Source organism: Ictalurus furcatus, chromosome 4 (assembly GCF_023375685.1).
Source record: "Ictalurus furcatus strain D&B chromosome 4, Billie_1.0, whole genome shotgun sequence".
NCBI classification, from domain to species: Eukaryota; Metazoa; Chordata; class Actinopteri; order Siluriformes; family Ictaluridae; genus Ictalurus; species Ictalurus furcatus.
Window position 1 is genome coordinate 22242471 of NC_071258.1, and position 20396 is coordinate 22262866.

General features: G+C 39.9%; 1 protein-coding gene across 2 annotated transcripts in view; it reads right to left on the minus strand.

Moving 5' to 3' along the window:
• nectin1b (nectin cell adhesion molecule 1b) overlaps positions 1-20396 on the minus strand; it is a 287213-nt gene that overhangs the window by 77145 nt on the left and 189672 nt on the right. For both annotated transcript variants that reach the window (XM_053623331.1, XM_053623333.1), the window contains exon 6: positions 15323-15470. In XM_053623331.1, the coding sequence (XP_053479306.1) occupies positions 15323-15470 (148 nt within the window). The remainder of the gene's footprint in view (positions 1-15322; positions 15471-20396) is intronic.

The window sequence follows — 20396 nt, forward strand, 5'->3', positions numbered from 1 at the left end:
TTGTATCCTCCACTGGATCACATTGCTCTTCAAAATGCAACAGTTCATCATCGAAGTTGTGTGTTTTTCTGAGGAAAAGGTGAACTCTACCTCACTGTCCAGGACCATATGGAGAGCTTCCTCACGTGTGTAGTGGCCATCATCCAAAAATTATGAAAAGTCAGTGAATGTCATGAAGCTTGATGCCATTTTTATCGCATTGAAGGGGGCAATAAATTAATTGTGCAATAAACTGGAATGACACAGGAAAAAAGTATTGAACACGCCTTGGAGAACTGCTTTTTCTTAACAAGGTAAGGCAAGCAACCAGCTGAAATCCGTAAGTAATTATGCCTCTGTGCAAATTAATATCAGCTGGGTTAGTACATAAGGTTGCAAATGTCTTGAGGGAGCTCTTTGCTTTTACCCGTCATGAGATGTTTCTTGTGTGACACCTTGGTAACAAAAAGCCTTTATATAGACCATTAATTTACTAACCCAGCTGATATTAATTTGCACAGATAGGAGGTATAATTACTTACGGATTTCAGGTGGTTCCTTGCCATTTTCTTAGCGTGTTCAATACTTTTTACCTGTGTCATTCTTCTTTATTACATATAACTTCATGGACTTTAATGTTTGGATTTCTTTGTGTGTGTGGATTTCTTGAGTTAATACCAAAATCTGGTGCAAATTTCATGTGAATAGCCTCATTGAAATTTTTTTGCCACATTCAATATTTATTTCCCCCTCTGTATACGCTTAGATTCTGTTCAATTTTGTGACATGCTCATAGCAGTCTAAGATAAGGTATGGTTTTAAGGTAAAAGTGGCTACTCGAGCTTGTGAGCAATTGCTGATTAAATAAAACCATGTTTAACTTGACTCTGCCTCACGTGAAATCTTTAATTTCCACAACATCTACATCTCCAAAGACCTCACATGGGCCATCAACACCCCCACCCTGATCAAGAAGGCATGTCAGCATCTTTACTTCTTGAGGAGACTGAGGAAAGCTCACCTTTCTACTCAGACACTAGTGAGCTTCTATCACTGTACCATTGAGATCATACTGACAAACTACATCTCAAAACTGAACTACTGCAACTCACCACTCTCGGGCATCCGAGCCAGCTCCATTAAACCCCTTCAAATGATTCAGAATGCAGCAGCACGCCTCGTTTTCAACCAGCCTTAGAGAAACCATTTCATACCCCTCTTCATCTCCCTCCACTGGCTTCCTGTAGCTGCCCACATCAAATTCAAGGCCTTGATGCTCACCTACAAGACTATGTCTGGAACAGCACCCTCCTACCTCAACTCTCTCCTGAAGGCTTACATTCCCTCACGCAATCTGCAATCAATTAACGACCAACGCTTAGTAGTGCCTACTCAGCATGGTTCAAGGTCCCTTTCAAGAACCTTCAAACTAACTGTTCCTCAGTGGTGGAATGAACTTCCAACCTCAATCCAGACCGCAGAATCTGTCACCATCTTCAAGAAACAGCTAATAGGCACACCTCTTCCGTGAACACCTAACAAACCTAACAAACAAAACAAAAAAAAACCTTACTCTGGCTCTTACACCTCTACTCTGTGCACATTGCTTCTTCTGGAACTCAATTAATGGATGTTGTATGGTAGCACTACTTGTATTGTTCTCTGCCTGATATATCGCTTTGCTTGTATTTTCTCATTTGTAAGTTGTTATAGGAGATTTGGATCTCAGATATATGTAGTCTCAGTCTTGCCGTTATTTCCAGCTTAAAGTAAAATACAAGCTGATGTAGTATGTTATGTGATTTTATGTGATGTTATGTGGAAATGATTGATTAAAACTGTATTATGATTAAACTATGTAAAGAACCTCAACCTCGACAGCCCAGGGAAACAGAATCATGTGAGGAGAAAAAAAGGACCAAGAAGGAGGAGGGGGGCAAGCCAACAACATGGAGGAAGACTGATTGGAAAGTCTTCTGGCTCAGGGACCGCTAAGAAAGCTGTTCCTGACATTATGCACCTCCAGCGAGATCTAAGAGATTTACAGCTCGACATGCTGGATGTAAAAAGAACTGAAAAGCTGATATTGAAAAATGATCGTTTAGTGAAAGAATGTGACAGTATACTGAGTGTATTGAATCAAATGAAAGCTGAAGCTGAAATGTAAAATGAAAGAGTGTGCTAAATACAGGAGAACTGAATGCATTAAGAAATTATATCAGAGATATGGGAAAGTACCACAAGTTTGTACTAAAGAACCGAGACTCTCTGCTTTTACTAGACAAATAGATGAATTGGGAAAATTAATAGAATGCTTAAATCTGAAGAAAGCCCAGTAAAAACATACATCCTGTTTTTACAGCCAGCACTCAAAAACACACAGCTTTAAGACGAGTGCTCAAAAAACACAATCCCCCCACCTCTGTCTCGCTGTTAAAAACCCAAATAAGGACATGCTTTCTGTTTTCTACATGCAGTTTCAGAGTTCGCGCTCTTAACTGCATCCGGAGACCTTTTGAGAAAGTGTTGCGGTCTAGAGCAAAAACTTAAGACTCTAGCACCCGAAACCACAAGCAAAGGTGTATATAAACTGAGGAAAGGCGAGTGTTCAGGGCCATTCCTCGGGTGAAAGTTACTCATTTTAGTTTCTTGTGAAGGAAGAAAAACTATCTGATCCTGCGTGATCTAAAGGGATTTTTTTTATGTCTCTTCTTAAAAGAAAACCATTTTCAGACTCTGCATAGTCACTGTTTTTTTTCTTTATTTTATTTTCTTTGTATTCTGAGTTAAGATAATTGTAATCCTTTTGTTCTTTAATAAACCGAAGTCCATATAAAGGACGATTCGTGTATCTTACTCTGAGAGTAAACTCCTTTGTTTTACACTGCTTCAGCGAAAGGATTTCATTGGTTCTCTAGCCCAGCAGAACAAGACTCCGCCTTCTGAGAAGGTAAGAGGAAGTGATTTTACATGCTCTATCAGTTGTATGACAGAGTAGCGTGTAGAGGATTAATATTTGGGATATTAATTCTCATGAAATTCAATATGGTGCCCAACATGAGGCTAGAGTAAGGTAAAAAAAAAAAAAAATTATAAAAAAGGATTAAATAATAACCAGAACATAGAAGAAACACACCTCAGACAAAAAAACGAGTAAGAGAAGCTAGTACGCCACTAAACGGGAACAGGCATGCGCACTTAGACTCAGAGAAGATCTAAATAAGACCTGATAATCCCAGAATTAAGACCTGCAAGAGTATGGCTGAAAAAGGGCCAGAATATACTCATGAAGTAGTTCATGTAGGAACTACATGGCCTTACCCTGATAGGGTAGAGGCAGATAACGACAGATTACAATACCTAGGTGAAAATCAATGGCAAATAAGTGTAGAAGGAGGACAATGGCCATGGCCAGAGTTAATAAGAGCACTTAATGGAAAAGAAGTGGCTATGTTCCGTAGGGAAGGGACCCCGGCACCCATTAATATACCACTGGTATCACAATTAAAAATAAAAGTGTACGATATGAACGGGCAATCAGTCACAACTCCACAAAAGGAGGAAAGAGTTGCACCTCCGAGACCCCCAAGCATGTCATCAGTGACATCTAGAGTAGAACCAGAGGGATTACATGTAGAATTAAAGCTGACTTCTGGCAAAATGCTGTAGCCACATTGGCCCAGCAGGTGGTACCACCAGACCCCTACCAACACTACTAAGAAAACTTGACCGAAATGAGTCAGCACTTACTAACTCCCCAATACAAGCACTAGCAAAACTAAATGGAACGTGGAGATTAGTTACGAATTACAAAGCACTTAATAAGGTTACGGAACCAGATACTAGATATCTGATAAATGCTTTGGATGCGATTGATAGAACTTAAAAGGGGAAGTACCTGACGAAGATAGACCTAGCGAATGGGTTTTGGTCGATACCTATAGATAAAGAAAGTCAAGGAAAGACAGCTTTCACTCACAAGCAAAGTCAATATGAGTACACAGTTTTCCCTCAAGGACTTTGTAACTCACCAAATGTGTTTCAGGGATGTATTTTGGAAATACTGGCAGGACTGCCAGTAACCGTGTACATAGATGACATCCTGCTAATTACTCAAACTGAGGAGGAGCACTTAGACCTATTAGATCAAGTGCTAGATAGGCTAACTAAAGGAGGGCTAAAACCTAGCCTTAAGAAGATAGAAGCCTTACGTGATAGTGTACATTTTTTAGGTTTTGAGTTGACATGGGAAACCAAGGGCATTTCAAAAACTATGAAGGAAACCCTGCAAAATCTAAAAACAGATGAGTAGTAAGAGAGATATACAGAGCTTAATGGGATCATTAGGATTCTGTAGATGCCTAACTGAAAATTTTGCAAAAATGGCCAAACCAATATTCGACACTACACGTGGAGATGTGAAGGATTTTGCCTGGACAGACAGAGCTAAAGAAGCAAGGCAGGAATTAATCATAACCGACTCATATTATGGTTACAAAGGAATGACAGAAGACTTAGAATCTTGGGCACAAAATGGGTTCTTTAATGCAAGAAAGAAGCCTGTAGCACAGGCAGAGGACTGGGGGGAAATAAATTCACTCAGACAAAACATCAAAGCATTCTGTTATCATCAGGTGAGTCACATGCAACAGATAACGGACACAGCAGAAGGTAATCACATGATCGATAGGTCTTTATACCACATGAATGCAGTTACGAAAGCTGATGCAAAACAAACGCTTCAAACCCTGCACGATCAACTGAAACACCTAAGTACAAAGGTCAACAAACATGAGTGTAACAAGCTAGGCTTGAAAATACCTAACATAGTGAAGATCTATAATGGTATAAAACTCAAATGCACTGAATGCCGAAAAACAGTAACAAATAGAAAGACACAACAGTCTGAATTACCACATGAATTTGAAGGTCAACAGATCAGTATTGACTTTGTGGGACCGATATGAAAACAAACTAAAGCAAAGAATGTATACTTTCTAGTAATAATAGATAACCATATGAAATGGACAGTGGTAAAACCCTGTAGGCAAGCAACGGAGGACGTAGTAATATTGGGACTAGAGGAATGGATTTTACAACATCCTAGACCCATTACCATAAGAACAGACAATGCCCCAAATATCAGTGGTAATAAAGTTCAAAAGTGGTGCCGGGAGAAAGGAATTGAAATAGTGCCAGTGCCATACCGACCTGAAAGTGCCATACCAACCTGAAACCAGCGGAATAGCTGAGAGAGCTATCAGGGAGGTAAAAGAGTGGTTTGTGAGGAATGAGAAACTAGGGGACTGGGACAAACTGATCCCTGAATGCCTGTACTTTCTCAATCCACAGATATCCCTGAGAAATAGGACACTTGAAAAGGGTGATATCAGCAAGAATCCGTTACAGGGGGAGTTCAATGGAGTAGGACACGAAGTTGGAGGCTCCTGCTGATTTTGATTAAAATTGTAAATAATTACGTGCTTTTCGGTCATACAATAGATTTTGACTTATTCTACTCCGTTTCCTTGTTTGCACTTTTAACTTTGTGGTACGTTAAAATGTCTGGAAAGAACACGAAAACCCATGGTAGCATTCAGACACGACTGAGGCCAAGTGTGCGCACCGCGAGCGAGTCCCCTTCTTCCCCTGAATCCGCGCCACCGAGCAGTGACTTTGACTTCGACTTCGCCGCACTCAAGCTTGAGTTGCTGGCTTCATTGAAGAAGGACATTGCCGATATTTTTGAAAAGGAGCTCCAGCAGATTCTCAGGGATGCGCTGTCTATTATCCAGCTTGACCTGCAGGCCATGAAAACACAGCTGGCTAGTGATAAAGTTGCTACCAAGGCTACCATGTCAACACTGAAAGGTACTGTTGTGGAAATGGGGCACGCACTCTCTGGTTGCACCGATGACATAGCTCACATGAAGACTACTATCGAGTCTCTCACTGCGACCGTGACTCAATTAGAGAATAAATGTGAGGATTTGGAGTCGAGGTCACGGCGCAATAACGTTAGGATAGTGGGAGTTCCAGAGGGCGCTGACACATGTACAACTGCTGCATTAGCGGCCTTGATAAAGGAGGCGTTTGGTCTGGAGAAGGAGCCGGTTTTGGACTGGTCCCACTGGACCCTTCAGCCGAAGCCCAAGCCTGGTGAACGACCACGAGCTCTTGTGTGCAGATTCCACTATCACAGTGACTGTGTTGACATTTTACGCCTTGCGAGAGAGCTCCAACGGATTAAAGTGAGGGATTTGACCATCTCCGTTTTCCCTGACTACACAGCCAAAATAGCCCGGGCCCAGGCCGCATTTAACGAGGTTCAGCGTCAACTTCGTGGTATTGAGGGCGCTCGCTATGGAATACTTCATCCAGCTCGGCTTCGCATTACATATAACGGTGTCCAGAAGGACTTTATTTCAGTGGAGGAAGCAGGAGACTATGTTAAACTCTTGATATCGGGGTGAACTGTATCACCTACACAGCAGCATCTTTTTTGCTCTTCTTTTATTTTTATTTTTTGCACTCGGCCTTCCAGCTCTACAGTATTCGGATTTTTATTGAAGATATCGTTGTTGCATTACTTCGCCTAGATTTTGTGGACTCATTTCTCTTAAATCTACTTCTGTATTAATGTGGTTCTCTGTTTTGAGGCTCTGACTGGGTTAGAGTTTCTGTTTATTTAATTTTATTAGTGCTTTTTCCTTAGCTTTACGTCCTATGCTGTTATATTATTTGTTACAAGTCTTTGAAAGTTAAGCACATTATATTTGTTATTGTGCGCAGACTGTTTATCAGACTTGAAGTCAGTAGGGGCTTTTTCTCTTACTGGAACTTTTTGTCTTTTTTGGTTAGTTCAGCTTACTCTCCGAGTTGTTTTCACATTGTGGACAACTTTTAGTTATTGTGGGAAACACTGCTGTCTCCTTTGTTTTATGGAGACTATGGGTGTGTGTGTGTGTTTGGGGGATTGTGAGAGTAAACAAAACATGCCAATGCTTTGAAGGATGTGAACTGGAACAGAGTAATGTTAGTCAATTGCAAATCTGTTTTTAGAGGATTTAAACCTAACATGGTGAACAAATTATATTATAGAATTCAGGCAATTTTATTGGGGTTATCTCATACAGTGTGGCAAGTAATAATCTGGAAAGACCTTTGTAATATCACAGTCTAAAACTGGATTTAAAGAGAACGGAATCAGTAAATGAATCACATGTAAATGAATCACATGTAAATGAATCACATGTAAATGAATAAATAAATTAAAAGTAAGAATCCATTAAAGGTAGGCGATACAGTATTCCTAGCTAGACGTCATAAAATGAAAGGAAGTAGAGTGTTAGGAACAGAGGATCAGGTTAAAGAAATAACTGGATCAAATACCGTGCTACTGGAGAATAACAGACTACAATCCATAAGAGATTTAATATGGAAAGTAGACAAGACCTAGGAAATCCTCAGGGTGGAGGAATGAGCAGGGAACAGAGAGTTTCCCTGATAACTAGCAAGCAGGCATAGTAAGGGTAATCGTGGACCCTAAATAAATTGTAATAGCAAGGGCAATGGATTGGGAAAAGGATCATTGCCAGGGAAGGATGGGTAGGCCGAAGGCTGATCACCTGTCGACCTACACACCTTACCCACGGGGCTCATGTGTTATTTGTAATGAACCCAGTAGCCGAATGAAGTGGCAAGGCCCTAGAAGAGACTCAGGCCCATATAAAAGGTTGGCCTCAGGGGACCTTAACATTTATCAGTGGAACTTAGATGACTGGAACCTACCTGAATGTCAGATAGGTAGTATCGCGGTCTGTGGACCATGTAGAGTGAAATACCCAAAAACAATGATATTTGAACAAGAAGTTAACATGAAATGTGACTGTCTAAAATGTTCATACTGTGCGTCCACCTACGGAGAGCTAGGTAAGACCTGCCTCTGTGATTGGGATGGATGGCAAATAAATATGTGTCCGAGGTGTGAAATATTAGAAGGAAAGGGTATTCTCATAACGACGACACTAAAGCAAGGAGCAAACAATAGAACCTGTCACGCGCCTATAGGCCTAGTAGAAAAGGTACAAACTAGGCTAGGGACCAGGAGAGGGAAAATATTGACCTCTTTCGTCAAACACCCATCAAGTGGGTATACACCAGAAAAAACTAGCCTTGTTTCAGAACTGGCTAGAGGGTCATGTTGATCACTCTGGATTGAATCCAGAAGAAGGCAGAACAGGCAAAAATACCCTAGCACGTAAATAGTCTATGGGAGCTCAGGATGTGTCAGAAGGTCTTATGCAATAGTGTAATACAGACAGAATCCTGCAAGATAAAGAGGAACGAAGAGAGAGGAGAACACACAGGATGGTTAGAGATTAAGAAAGAGGAAGACTGGGAGTTAACAACCTGGGAGACTCTAGTTATCTGTGAAGCCATGAATCTTGAATGGCAAGGGGCAGATATAAGAGGCCCCTGCACAAGGAGAGATAAGAGTGATGAAGCAATAGAAATCATGTCAGGCCTCAGCCACCATAAAAGAGATTCAGAGACTGTCATAGAGATGCCTGGAAGTGCACAGGAAATCATCCTGTTAAGTGGCAGGCCCAAATTTGAATGAAAAGCTCAGATGGAGAAATTATAAGCAATTGTCTTCCAGTAGAAGGATTAAAAGTGCTAGTAGAAGAAGGAGAGCAAGAGCTAACCTGTCATGTTAGGTTTAAAGCTACAATTGGAAAGTGCTCTCATCTCAGAAGGGATTACATGTAACCTAGCATTCACTGAATTACCAAAAATGGAAAAATTGAAGAAAAGATTGTTTGGAAAAAGAAAATGGCATGGGCTACCTAGCCCATCAATCTCTGCTATGTAACAAGGGGTTAGGGGAACCAAGTAACCCTTCCCCTTCCCCGAATTTTATTTTTCAGATGACCCACAGAAAATTAAGAAGAAACTCATCCACAGACAGTTTAAGACGCCTGGAAAAGGAAGCAGCCAGGAGAGGCACACAGGCCTATGGATTGGGAGTACTGATATTAGTGGTAACCACACTGATAACAAGCCCACTCTTTATGACTTTTGAAGAGATCAGACATAGCAATACCACACATATAGAATGCAAACAAATCCACATGACAATACCCTGTATAAAAATTAGGAATATAACTATCAGAAATTTAACCTTCAATGTGGAAAACCAGAGAGAAGTAATGTAGAGAGAACAGTGGCCAACTGTAGATTGGGAAGAATTGGAAAACTGCACGAATGATGAAATTTCTGATGAATACTATATGGGGAATTGGAGTAAATACATTACACCTAAGGGTTTGGAAGTTTCCGAAAACTATATCCAAGAATTTTCACGCTTGAAAGGAATAATTAGTCTAAATAATACCCATTGGAGGATAACTAGAAAGGAAAGTAACCATTCGAGCACAGTGATTACCAATACTTGGAAAACTACAATTAAAATCTGGAATCAAATCATTAAAGGAACCTATAAAGAAGAAATATATGACTGTGGGGTATATACCATACAGGAATGGGACCCAGAGCCGGAAAATACTGACTTTACCTTGATCCCGATCGTAGAACCCGAGGTTAAAGTTGAAATACAAAATAAAAGTAAGAGTAGAGTAAAGAGAGCTACTTACTCAGAAAAGATCCCCGAGTGTTTTAGATCCCAGAGTGTTTTACTCGAATGGAACAAAATATAACGCTAAGGCCCAAATAGGAGCTATCACGTGTCCCTGTGTATATAACAGAGCCATAAAGGCTCAGGGGCTACAGGCCTCTTGCACTGAAAAATCCTCGTTGTATGTACATTACAGGAACAGCCTGGTCATAGCTCAAACCCATTTTCAGGCCAGAACAGTAGTTAACCATAGGGATCTAGGATGGGTATCAAAATACACCCACCATCATAGTAGGAAAAACCATAGACATGCACAGGAGGGAACCTGGGAAGGAGTATCAATTATCCCATATGCAGCATACAGGAACCGGAGTAGTGGAGAATATATAGTATTCAGAAGAATGAAGAGTTCCCTAACCCTCGCAGTCGCCTTAAAGACAGAACGACACTGTAGACACCTTGAAACCAGGGGAACAAACAGAGAAAAATCAGTATTATGGGTAGTAAATGCTAGCAAAAAACACTAGCATGAAACACTATACTGGGATAAATTGTCAGATATACGCTATCTGGTGTCTGTCACGTTTCGTGACGTAGAGAAAGATAGGACGTATGCAAGCGCAGTTGGAACGGTTTTCTTTATTGAGAAACACAGGCAGGTAAATCCAAAACGTGATCCAGAAACGTAATCCAAAACATGCAAGAGGTCAGGTGATCGGCAAACAGGCATACACAGGGCTAGGCAGGAATCAAGGTCGTGGTCACGGAAAACAGGGTCGATAAACAAAACGAGAAACATAAACAACAGCGAGGGACTGGTAGCAGAGAAACCAGCATGAACTAAACTAACGAACCTAAACATGAACTAAGACATGGGCTATGACTATGACTATGACATTCACAATGAAACACATCCACATCTAAATCATCTAATCTATCTACTCTAATATTCCCTGTTGAGTGTTGGGAGGCATGCGGTATATATGCCGACATGATCAGCCTCGTAACTGCTAACAGCTGAGGGCAATACAGACACACGTGACACCACAACCAATGACAGGACGGGGAGGAGACATAACAGAAACATAAACAGATGCACGTGTCGAAATGTCACAACTGTCCACATGGGAGAAGCAGGTGCTCGCGCACCTGCTCGTGCACGCGCGCTCACATGCTCCACAGCACGCTGCACAAAGGGGGACTCATGACAGCGTCAGCCTACTGTGCCAAAGAGCACAGTTGTAAAAATTATAAAAAGGACTGGGAGGCCCAGGCCAATATGACCGGGACGAGTTACAAAGTAGATTTTTGAAAATCTGGCACTATAGCAAGCAGCAGGGGAGGATATAAGTTTCAAGTATATCTTGGAATATGTGCGTGTATTGAGAAAACCAGTAAAACCGTTAATCACACAAGTTTCAATCTGAGAGGGAGAGACGGTCACCTAATGTGGCATCCCATAACAAACTGGAGATTTCCCCCAGGTCTCACAGAACAGGAAGCCAAAGATAGGGGACTACATACTAAATGTATGGGACTACATAATAAACCAGCCTTGCCAAACAATGCGTATGAATCTAGTGCTTGATGTAATGCGTCATGAGCAATATCCTATTTTTTCATATGACCAAAGCCAAAGCAAGGTCAGGTATATAAATACACATGTATTTCCAGTTGGAATGAAAATGGACAACATAGAAACAAACAAATGGACCACTAGGTCATTGGAACCATGGGCAACGCCAACTTATGATAGGAAAGTTAATATTAAACCCACTAAAGCCACTGTGACTAGTGAAAGAGGTACACAGATAATAAAGGAACTATGCCTAACGACAGGAACCTCTAGCACACTTACATACTGCAGAAGATGGTCAATGAAGAATTACGTTTGGGAACTGTACATGGGTTTCAAGAATGTGTCTTGCCTTAAAATGGCAGTAGTAATAAGAGTCCTAAGAGAAGTAATAGAATGAGCATGCGCGTCTTCACTAATCAACGGACATAAAAATGAGGCCCCCTGGATGCCTAATGCTGACACTATTAGCCATAGTGGACCAGGGGTAGCTACCAATAACTGGTACTGGATTTGGAATAGAAATAAGTATTATCTACCTAGGTAGACCAAGGACAGTTAGCAACAACTTATTGGGAATGGTTTAGAGAAAGAGTTACACTGACTGGAGGCATCGTAAAAGCTGTTGCAGTAAATATAGCAGACATGACCATGAGTGTATGGAACACGATGTGGGATGTCATAGAATGGATAAAAATTCATTGGTGGTACTTGGTCATGGGTCTAGGTATATTCTTTGTAGTCTTAATAGGACATTTCTTAGGGGTTTGGAAATGCTGTGCATGGACAGTGAAAGGATGTATATGCTGTTGTAAGTGGAAATTGCTCAAAGATAGAGAAAGATACAAGCAAGAGGCCACAGAAAAACTGTTAAACAAGGGTGATTACGTCAAAGCTAAAAAGAAGAAGCTCAGGGAGAACAGAAGTTACATGCTGTGAGGAGCAAGATAAGACCCAGGAGGAGCTTCTTGAACCTGATAAATAGAGATCTAAACGCAGCTGTACTGACACAGCTTCAAGAACCTCTAAACCAGACCAAATTTCGACTTGAACTTGCATCAGGGATCTTGATTAAAACCAATCCTTAGAGAAATGGCGGAGGAAAACAACTCATCACAAATTATGAACGAATCTCTGAGTGAGGACCAAGCCAAGGCTGGGGCCTCGGAAGCCTTTGACCCAGTCATGCTACAGATAATTTTTTATTATTTTATCTGGATTACCTGGTCAGTGTGGCAAATCCTACAAAGAAATCCCGGATGTCAGGGTATAATTGCTGTAGTAGGACTTATTTGTATATACTTTAGATATAGAATATCTGTAAGCCTGATAGTAGCCCAACTGTTCACAGGCTCGAAAGGCTGGAATAAATTGTTGGGACCAAGAGGGCGTTACTCACTCATTATGGAAGTATTTTTAATACAAATAGTACTGTACCTAGGAAACAAATTCAAGTTTGCATACTGTAAATTCATTGCATCAACGATACACTGTTTATGGGTATTGTATATAACTGCCCCGAACTTAGTAAGAAATGGAAGAACCTTAATCAGAACAATGTTATGTATAACTGTATTTTCTACGATATGTAGAATGATGGGAGAACTGTACAACAGTCAAGGATCCACATTGATAGGAATGGTATTCTTCTTTACTGACCTAAGGAGATTAGGCAAAGTTTGTAGAATAGTTAATTGCAAGTGTTGTACCTGTGAGGACTTACGAGATGTCTTATCCAAATAGGAAGAAGACATGAACCTAGAAGACATGGTTGCACCTATCCCCAAAAGAAAAGCTCCTAGAAGATTAGAAAGATGTGATTTATGTTTGGAAAATCCAATTAAGCGATATTATATGTTAACTACAGACTATAAGCATGTATGTTCAGAATGTGCATGTAGACACACAAAAGTATGGGGAATTAACCCCTATACAAAAGATATCCACTGGAATATCTGTACCTAAGAAAAATTAGTACAGTAGAAAATATATTCAGAAGTTTTGACTTAGTCAAATGTGAACTCTCTTTAGATGAGAAAGGTGCTACTTTCACTCCAGATTGGTGTCAAATAGTAAACCCAAGGAAGTACTGGGTGGTAGAGACACATGGAGGTAGAATCTTTTACAATCTGTTGGAATTCAAAGAAATGGCTAGCATCATAGTAGAGGGGTAAAGTGGTACGGCAGCCAACAGGACGATCGGCATGCACTTAATATATAAAAAAATATCTGTTTTACAATAACTGGATGTCCTAAGGGCCAATGGGGAGGTCAAAATGGAACTTATCCCCAGAGGCTGGTGTCCCGAGGGAATCTTGAGGAACTGGGGACCGCCCAGGGGTATTATCTGCTGCTGGCTTCATGTTAATTACTTATGCTCATTGCCCAAGGATTCTGAATGCTTCCAACCATATTTTTTAAATGAATTAGGCCCCTTAAATTCACGTTTTGAACAGGGACCCAGAATGGTGGGAGTGTACCCTGATTCCTAAATTTTACGATGGCCGATGGCATTTTCAAATTCTAGCCGAATTTGAGCTAGGTGTCCAAATGTGGTGTGATGATTACCTTCTGTTTGTACTACCCTTACCAGCTTCTGTGGGATTAATAGATAATGATACTTATGAAACTGATAATGAAACTGTAGGACTGAGACTCCAGGAGAGGGTTTATAGGAGATTTGGATCTCAGATATATGTAGCCTCAATCCTGTTATTTCCAGCTTAAAGTAAAATACAAGTTGATGTATTATGTTATGTGATGTTATGTGATATGTGGAAATGATTAAAACTGTATTATGATTAAACTATGTAAAGAACCTCAACCTTGACAGAAAAAGAGGACCAAGAAGGAGGAGGAGGGCAAGCCAGCAACATGGAGGAAGACAGATTGGAAAGTCTTCTGGCTCGTGGACCGCTAAGAAAGCTGTTCCTGACATTATGCACCTCCAGCGAGATCTGAGAGATTTACAGCTCGACACGCTGGATGTAAAAAGAACTGAAAAGCTGATATTGAAAAATTATCGTTTAGTGAAAGTATGTGACAGAATACTGAGTGTATTGAATCAAATGAAATCTGAAGCTGAATGTTAAAAGAGTGTGCTAAATACAGGAGAACTGAATGCATTAAGAAATTAAATCAGAGATATGGGAAAATAGCACAACTTTGTACTAAAGAACCGAGACACTCTGCTCTTACTAGACAAATATATGAATTGGGAAAATTGATAGAACTTGAAATTGATTTTTTTTATGTCTCTTCTTAAAAGAAAACCATTTTTGTAACGACACAGGGAGGTGAGGCAGGAGCGGATGCAGGTCAATGTCTTTATTTGAACTTCTAACCAACAAACAAAGAAACGCGGTCTAGACAGGAACAGATGATCTAGCTCTAAACATGAAAACTGGATACAAGACGTGAAACAGAAACCGGACATGAAAACAAGACCGCCTAGTACACGTAACGCATTCACCATTACATTCACTCAGTTAACGTCAATATTGCGCGAAGTGCGCAGCCACAAGAGGGGTTTAAATAACAAACATAATCAAACTGAAACACAGACACCTGGATTAAATCAAGACACACCCTCGCACATCAGCCAATGTCTAAACAGAAGGAGGACCAAAACCAAAAGCCAAGGCGTGTGTCCATCCGCAACAGTTCAGTCACGTGCACGCATGCACTCAGAAGCAGCGTTGCAGTGCCATCTGCCGGCGAGGGCGTAACAGGACCCCCCTCCAACGAGCACACCCCTCCAACAGCGGCCCGGGGCCCCTGTGTGAGCTGTCTCACGCTGTATCGGAAAAAGAGGCGGCCTTCGCCGAGCAGCAGACAGAAGGAGCACCACCCCCAGTGGGATTGAAAGTCGGGGCGCTGTCCTCGGTGGGACTGGAAAGCTGGGCGATTCCACCAGCGGGGCTGGAACGCTCGGTGATTCCCCCAGCAGGGCTGGAACGCTGGAACCTTTTTCTGTCCTTGGTCATAAGAGAGCAGCGGGCTAAGATAATGATCCTTTATATTTTAGCCCTACACTGTTCATAGTGAGGTTGACAGTCTTTTAGCTGTTTTAACTTTTTACCCATTGTCACTCTATCCAAGTTGTTTCACATTAGTTCATCCATACTTACAGATTGTTGTCTGCCTCAGTGCGGGATTTCTGTCCATGGTTGTACATCATGCAGATGGTGACCATGACACCTACAATCAAGCCAAACACAACCACTGCTCCCAGAATGCCAAGAACACCTCCTGGTGGTCCCTGAGCCAGTGGCTTTTCTGCAGAGACAGGGAGAGTAGGGGGAGGGGATGCATGAAAAGGGTGAATATATTTCAAAACAGTTTAAGTGACAATCCTATTCCTTCACAACAGTCAATACTCCTGAGATTTTACCTAGTTGATGGAATATACAGAATTTTGTTTTATGTCATCATATTGAGTATCAGAGGATCTTCAACTAAAAAATCTGATCATGCACCAACATGCACCTGAAGCTTTTACAGTTACATCTCAGGCTACAAAATGTGCATTAAAATGATTGTTTGTTTGTATTCTACAGTAGAATACTAGAAATGACTGGTGGAGAGAAATTCAGGCAGGATTATAAAAACAATATAATACAAACAGAAGTTGCAGACCATTCTGTTTTTTCTGGTCTCCACAAGTGGCATAGATCTATGACACACCAGCAGGTACTTTGGCATGACTTTCCAAACAATTAATCAATTAACCTCAAAAGCATGCATTGCCAGTCAATTTTGATGTTCATCATGGTAACCACTAGTAACTTATTCATCAAGAAAACCTCTGGCTAAATTTAAACTTCTGTTTAGCTCTATTGTCACATTAATCGGACCTCTGTTTTGCAATCTGTAATAAACAAACAAACAAACAAACAAATAAATTGTAATTAATTGATTGATTGATTGATTACTTAGAATAATAATAGTAATAGAAAAAGAACTGGCAACAATCATACCTTAGCAGTATTGTATACAGAGCAATTCACTTTTATTTGTATAGTGCTTCTAACAATAAACATTGTAATAAAGCAGCTTTTCAGAAATCTGTATGTAGATTTAGATTCCTAATGAGTAAGCAAGAAGTGACAGCAGAAAGGAAAAACTTTTGAGGGAAGAAGAAACTACGAGAGGAATCTGGGATCCAATTCTCTTCTGGGTAGTACTAAATATTGGAATTCAAAATAATTTTTCTACAACTGTATACGGTAAAGACAAACAGTACTTATAGTGGTGAAAGGATGTTCCATATAAGCATATTGTGAACAAAAGTCCAGGGGAAAGCATAGAAAGTCTTAAGAACCACTGGTTATTATGTACAAGTCCAATGCATCGATGTGACATTATCCACTGAAGCAAGGGTGAGTCTTGGATATAAACTGATAGAGTATCCATATGGGACCATCCATAACAGCAGAAGGTGAGTCAGAAAAGAAGAAGCTTTGAGTAGAATAGAGCATCAGCATGAAGTACACTCTTAAAAAAAGGTTCCTTTGGGTTCTATATAGAACCCTGGGGTTCTGTACTTGGCCAATAGAACCTTTTCCCCAAAAATGGTTCTATATAGAACCCTTGGAGAGCAAAGAAAATATATATTAAAACACTTCAGAGAGAAATAGTTTGTATATATTGTAACCTTATTTTTAACAGGTCTAGGTCAAAGGTCAAAAAGATACATATTCTTACTCTCTATATCTAGGTCAAAGGTCATGATCACAAAATATATATATAGTTATGTTAAATCCGGATCACATGCATTCCAGACACAAATGTTACCATACATAGTATGGCCATGTAGGTTCCCATCCATTCCAGACACTCACACACGTTGCACACATGTTCTTTCTAACACTCAGGTAGGTCTAGGTCATAAAATATATATATAGTTAAGTTAAATCCGGATCACATACATTCCAGACACAAATGTTACCATACATGGTGTGGCCATGTAGGATCCCATCCATTCCAGACACCCACACACGTTGCACACATGTTCTTTCTAACACTCCAGGTAGGTCTAGGTCATAATATATATATATAGTTATGTTAAATCGGGTTCCCATGCATTCCAGACACAAATGTTACCATACCTGGTGTGGCCATGTGTATTCCAGACACCCACCCACGTTGCACACATGTTCTTTCTAACACTCCAGGTAGGTCTAGGTCATAAAATATATATATATAGTTATGTTAAATCGGGTTCCCATGCATTCCAGACACAAATGTTACCATACCTGGTGTGGCCATGTGTATTCCAGACACCCACCCACGTTGCACACATGTTCTTTCTAACACTCCAGGTAGGTCTAGGTCATAAAATATATATATAGTTATGCTAAATCGGGTTCCCATACATTCCAGACACAAATGTTACCATACATGGTGTGGCCATGTGTATTCCCATGCATTCCGGATAAACACACACATTGCACACATGTTCTTTCTAACACTCCAGGTAGGTCTAGGTCATAAAATATATATATAGTTATGTTAAATCGGGTTCCCATACATTCAAGACACAAATGTTACCATACATGGTGTGCCCATGTGTATTCCCATGCATTCCGGATAAACACACACGTTGCACACGTTCTTTCTAACACTCCAGGTAGGTCTAGGTCATAAAATATATATATATAGTTATGTTAAATCGGGTTCCCATACATTCCAGACACAAATGTTACCATACATGGTGTAGCCATGTAGATTCCCATGCATTCTGGATAAACACAGACACACACGTTCTTTCCTTTCACATAGAATATGAAGCACTCCGAGAGTCAGGCCTAGGTCAAAGGCCAACACCGTAAAACCCGTTCTGATGCATTCTCACACACACACACACACACACACACACACACACAAACACACAGAGAGAGACATTAGCATGCATACGAACCGTCTATAAAAGTCGAGCACTTCGAAAGTTTGAACATCGGCAAAGGTTTAGGCAAAGGAGTCTATCCTTCAATACTTCCAGACACCATGAATTTCTCAGCAGGTAAGAATATGTATTTTAAACAATTAAATAGTTAAATGTAAATTGAAATACAATGTTTATGTAATTATCCATTTGACAATGATATTGATATAAACCTAAAACTAATCTTTGAGTACAACAATCATCATCCTTATCTGGTCATTATGTAATCTGGTACGATACTTTATCTAAAATTTTAATATTCATTACATTTATATTACAGTGCAAGACCGAGTTAAGCTCATCTGATTCTAGTGTATAGGTAATTAAAATTTATCTCTTATATCTGTGTAGTGATATAAAAGGGAAATGTTAAGTTATTAAAAGTATGTTTTATTTGTTTTACTCTTTTATAAACAGCTTGGTGATTATTTCTGATGATGAGATTTCCGAACCAACCACTCATGACCTTTAGAATCTGCGCTCCACACGTAAGTCATAACATAAAATCATGAATGTTTCATGCTGTAAAGTCTTTCATACGTAATTATAACATTGTTTGTATCATATTCAGAAGTTGAGGGAAACGTGACTAACAGTGCTTACGACGGAGATATTTCAGGTGAGTTGACGTATATTTTACCTTCTATTTACCCACCATAAAAATAAACCAAAAAAATAAATTAAAACTTTCACATGTTGTGTGACTTATAGATACGAGTGATGCAATAGAAGACCAAGAGGAAATCATCTCGGAAGCCGACATTCAACAAGACATTGAATTACAAGAGATCTGCGCAGCATAGTGTGAATTCTTCAAAGCAAAGACTGATTTATTGGAAAGCTTTGGACAGATTGATAATACACTTGAATCTGGTCAAGGTACAGATTTTGTCCCTTTACTGTACATCACACTTGAAAATGTGAATAGCGGTCTCTCAGTGAACATAAAGTTGATTAGAAAATTGTATGATAGATATGGCGCAGAAACGACCGAAATGCAGTTCGGATATAGAGACTAATAAAAAGAGAACCGAAAATTCTCCATTATCCCATGATTTCTATTATGATGGAAACCAGAGTTTTTCAAATAGTCCGTTATATCATGATTCATACACAACCCGGAACCCATGTTTAACTGAAGCAATCAACCGGCTGGTTGTTAGTGAGAGAACTATTCAGAGTCCAAATTACGTCGTATCAAAGACATCGGTGAGGCCAAATTATATATTTTCTGAATTAAATCAATGTCTGCTAGAGTTACATAATAACCTAAATGAACACGGTCATTCAGTACAATTAAACCCTGATCTAATCGATGCAGTCAATCAGTTGAATGAAAATTTAAGATTGTCAGACCAGAGCAATACTCAAAATGAAAACTCCAGCTGAAATTCCAGTCAAATTGTATCAAGTATGCCGATGACGTCACACGACATATTTTTCTAATTAAATCAACGTCTGTTAGAGTTACAAAATAACCTAGTCGAACAAAGAGAATCTATGCAGATAAATCCTTGTTTAATAGATGTGGTGAATCAACTAAATGAAAATATGTCATTATCTCCCGTTCAGAATATCGTCTCAACTCCAGAAAACGCTCAGGAACCTAGACCGTTATCTTCTCATGATATGATATACGAACTTAATCAGAGTCTTATGAGGATAAATGACAGTCTGGTTAACTTAATTGAATACCCCGCCAATATTCCACAAAATTCGGAAAACGATAATGAGTACAACCATCCAATGGAAAACATGCACTCACCCGATATCCAAGATTAAAAAATGGAAAACATGCACTCGCCCGATATCCAAGATTCTCAAATGGAAAACATGGACTTGACCGATATCCAAGATTCTCAAATGGAAAACATGCACTCGCCCGATATCCAAGATTCTCAAATGGAAAACATGCAATCGCCCGATACCCAAAATTCTCAAATGGAAAACATTCAATCGCCCGATATCCAAGTTGAGCAAGATGGTGATGGATTAGATCCTAATATTAGAATAATTAATCGGGAAAGATTCAACAACACTGAGATTAGGAGAAGAGTGAATTTTTCTTCGATCGCTAATGTCGACAGCTTTGCAGATTTTTATAATTATGTTTTAGAGATTTTAAACAGTGTGATTGAAATTGCTAATAATTTAATTTCTGCTGAGGATGCAGTCACCGTTGAAATCAGAGGTGATACGATCAATGTTTCATCATGCGTTCAATTAGACAAAAGTATCATCGATTTACGTTCTTTTCT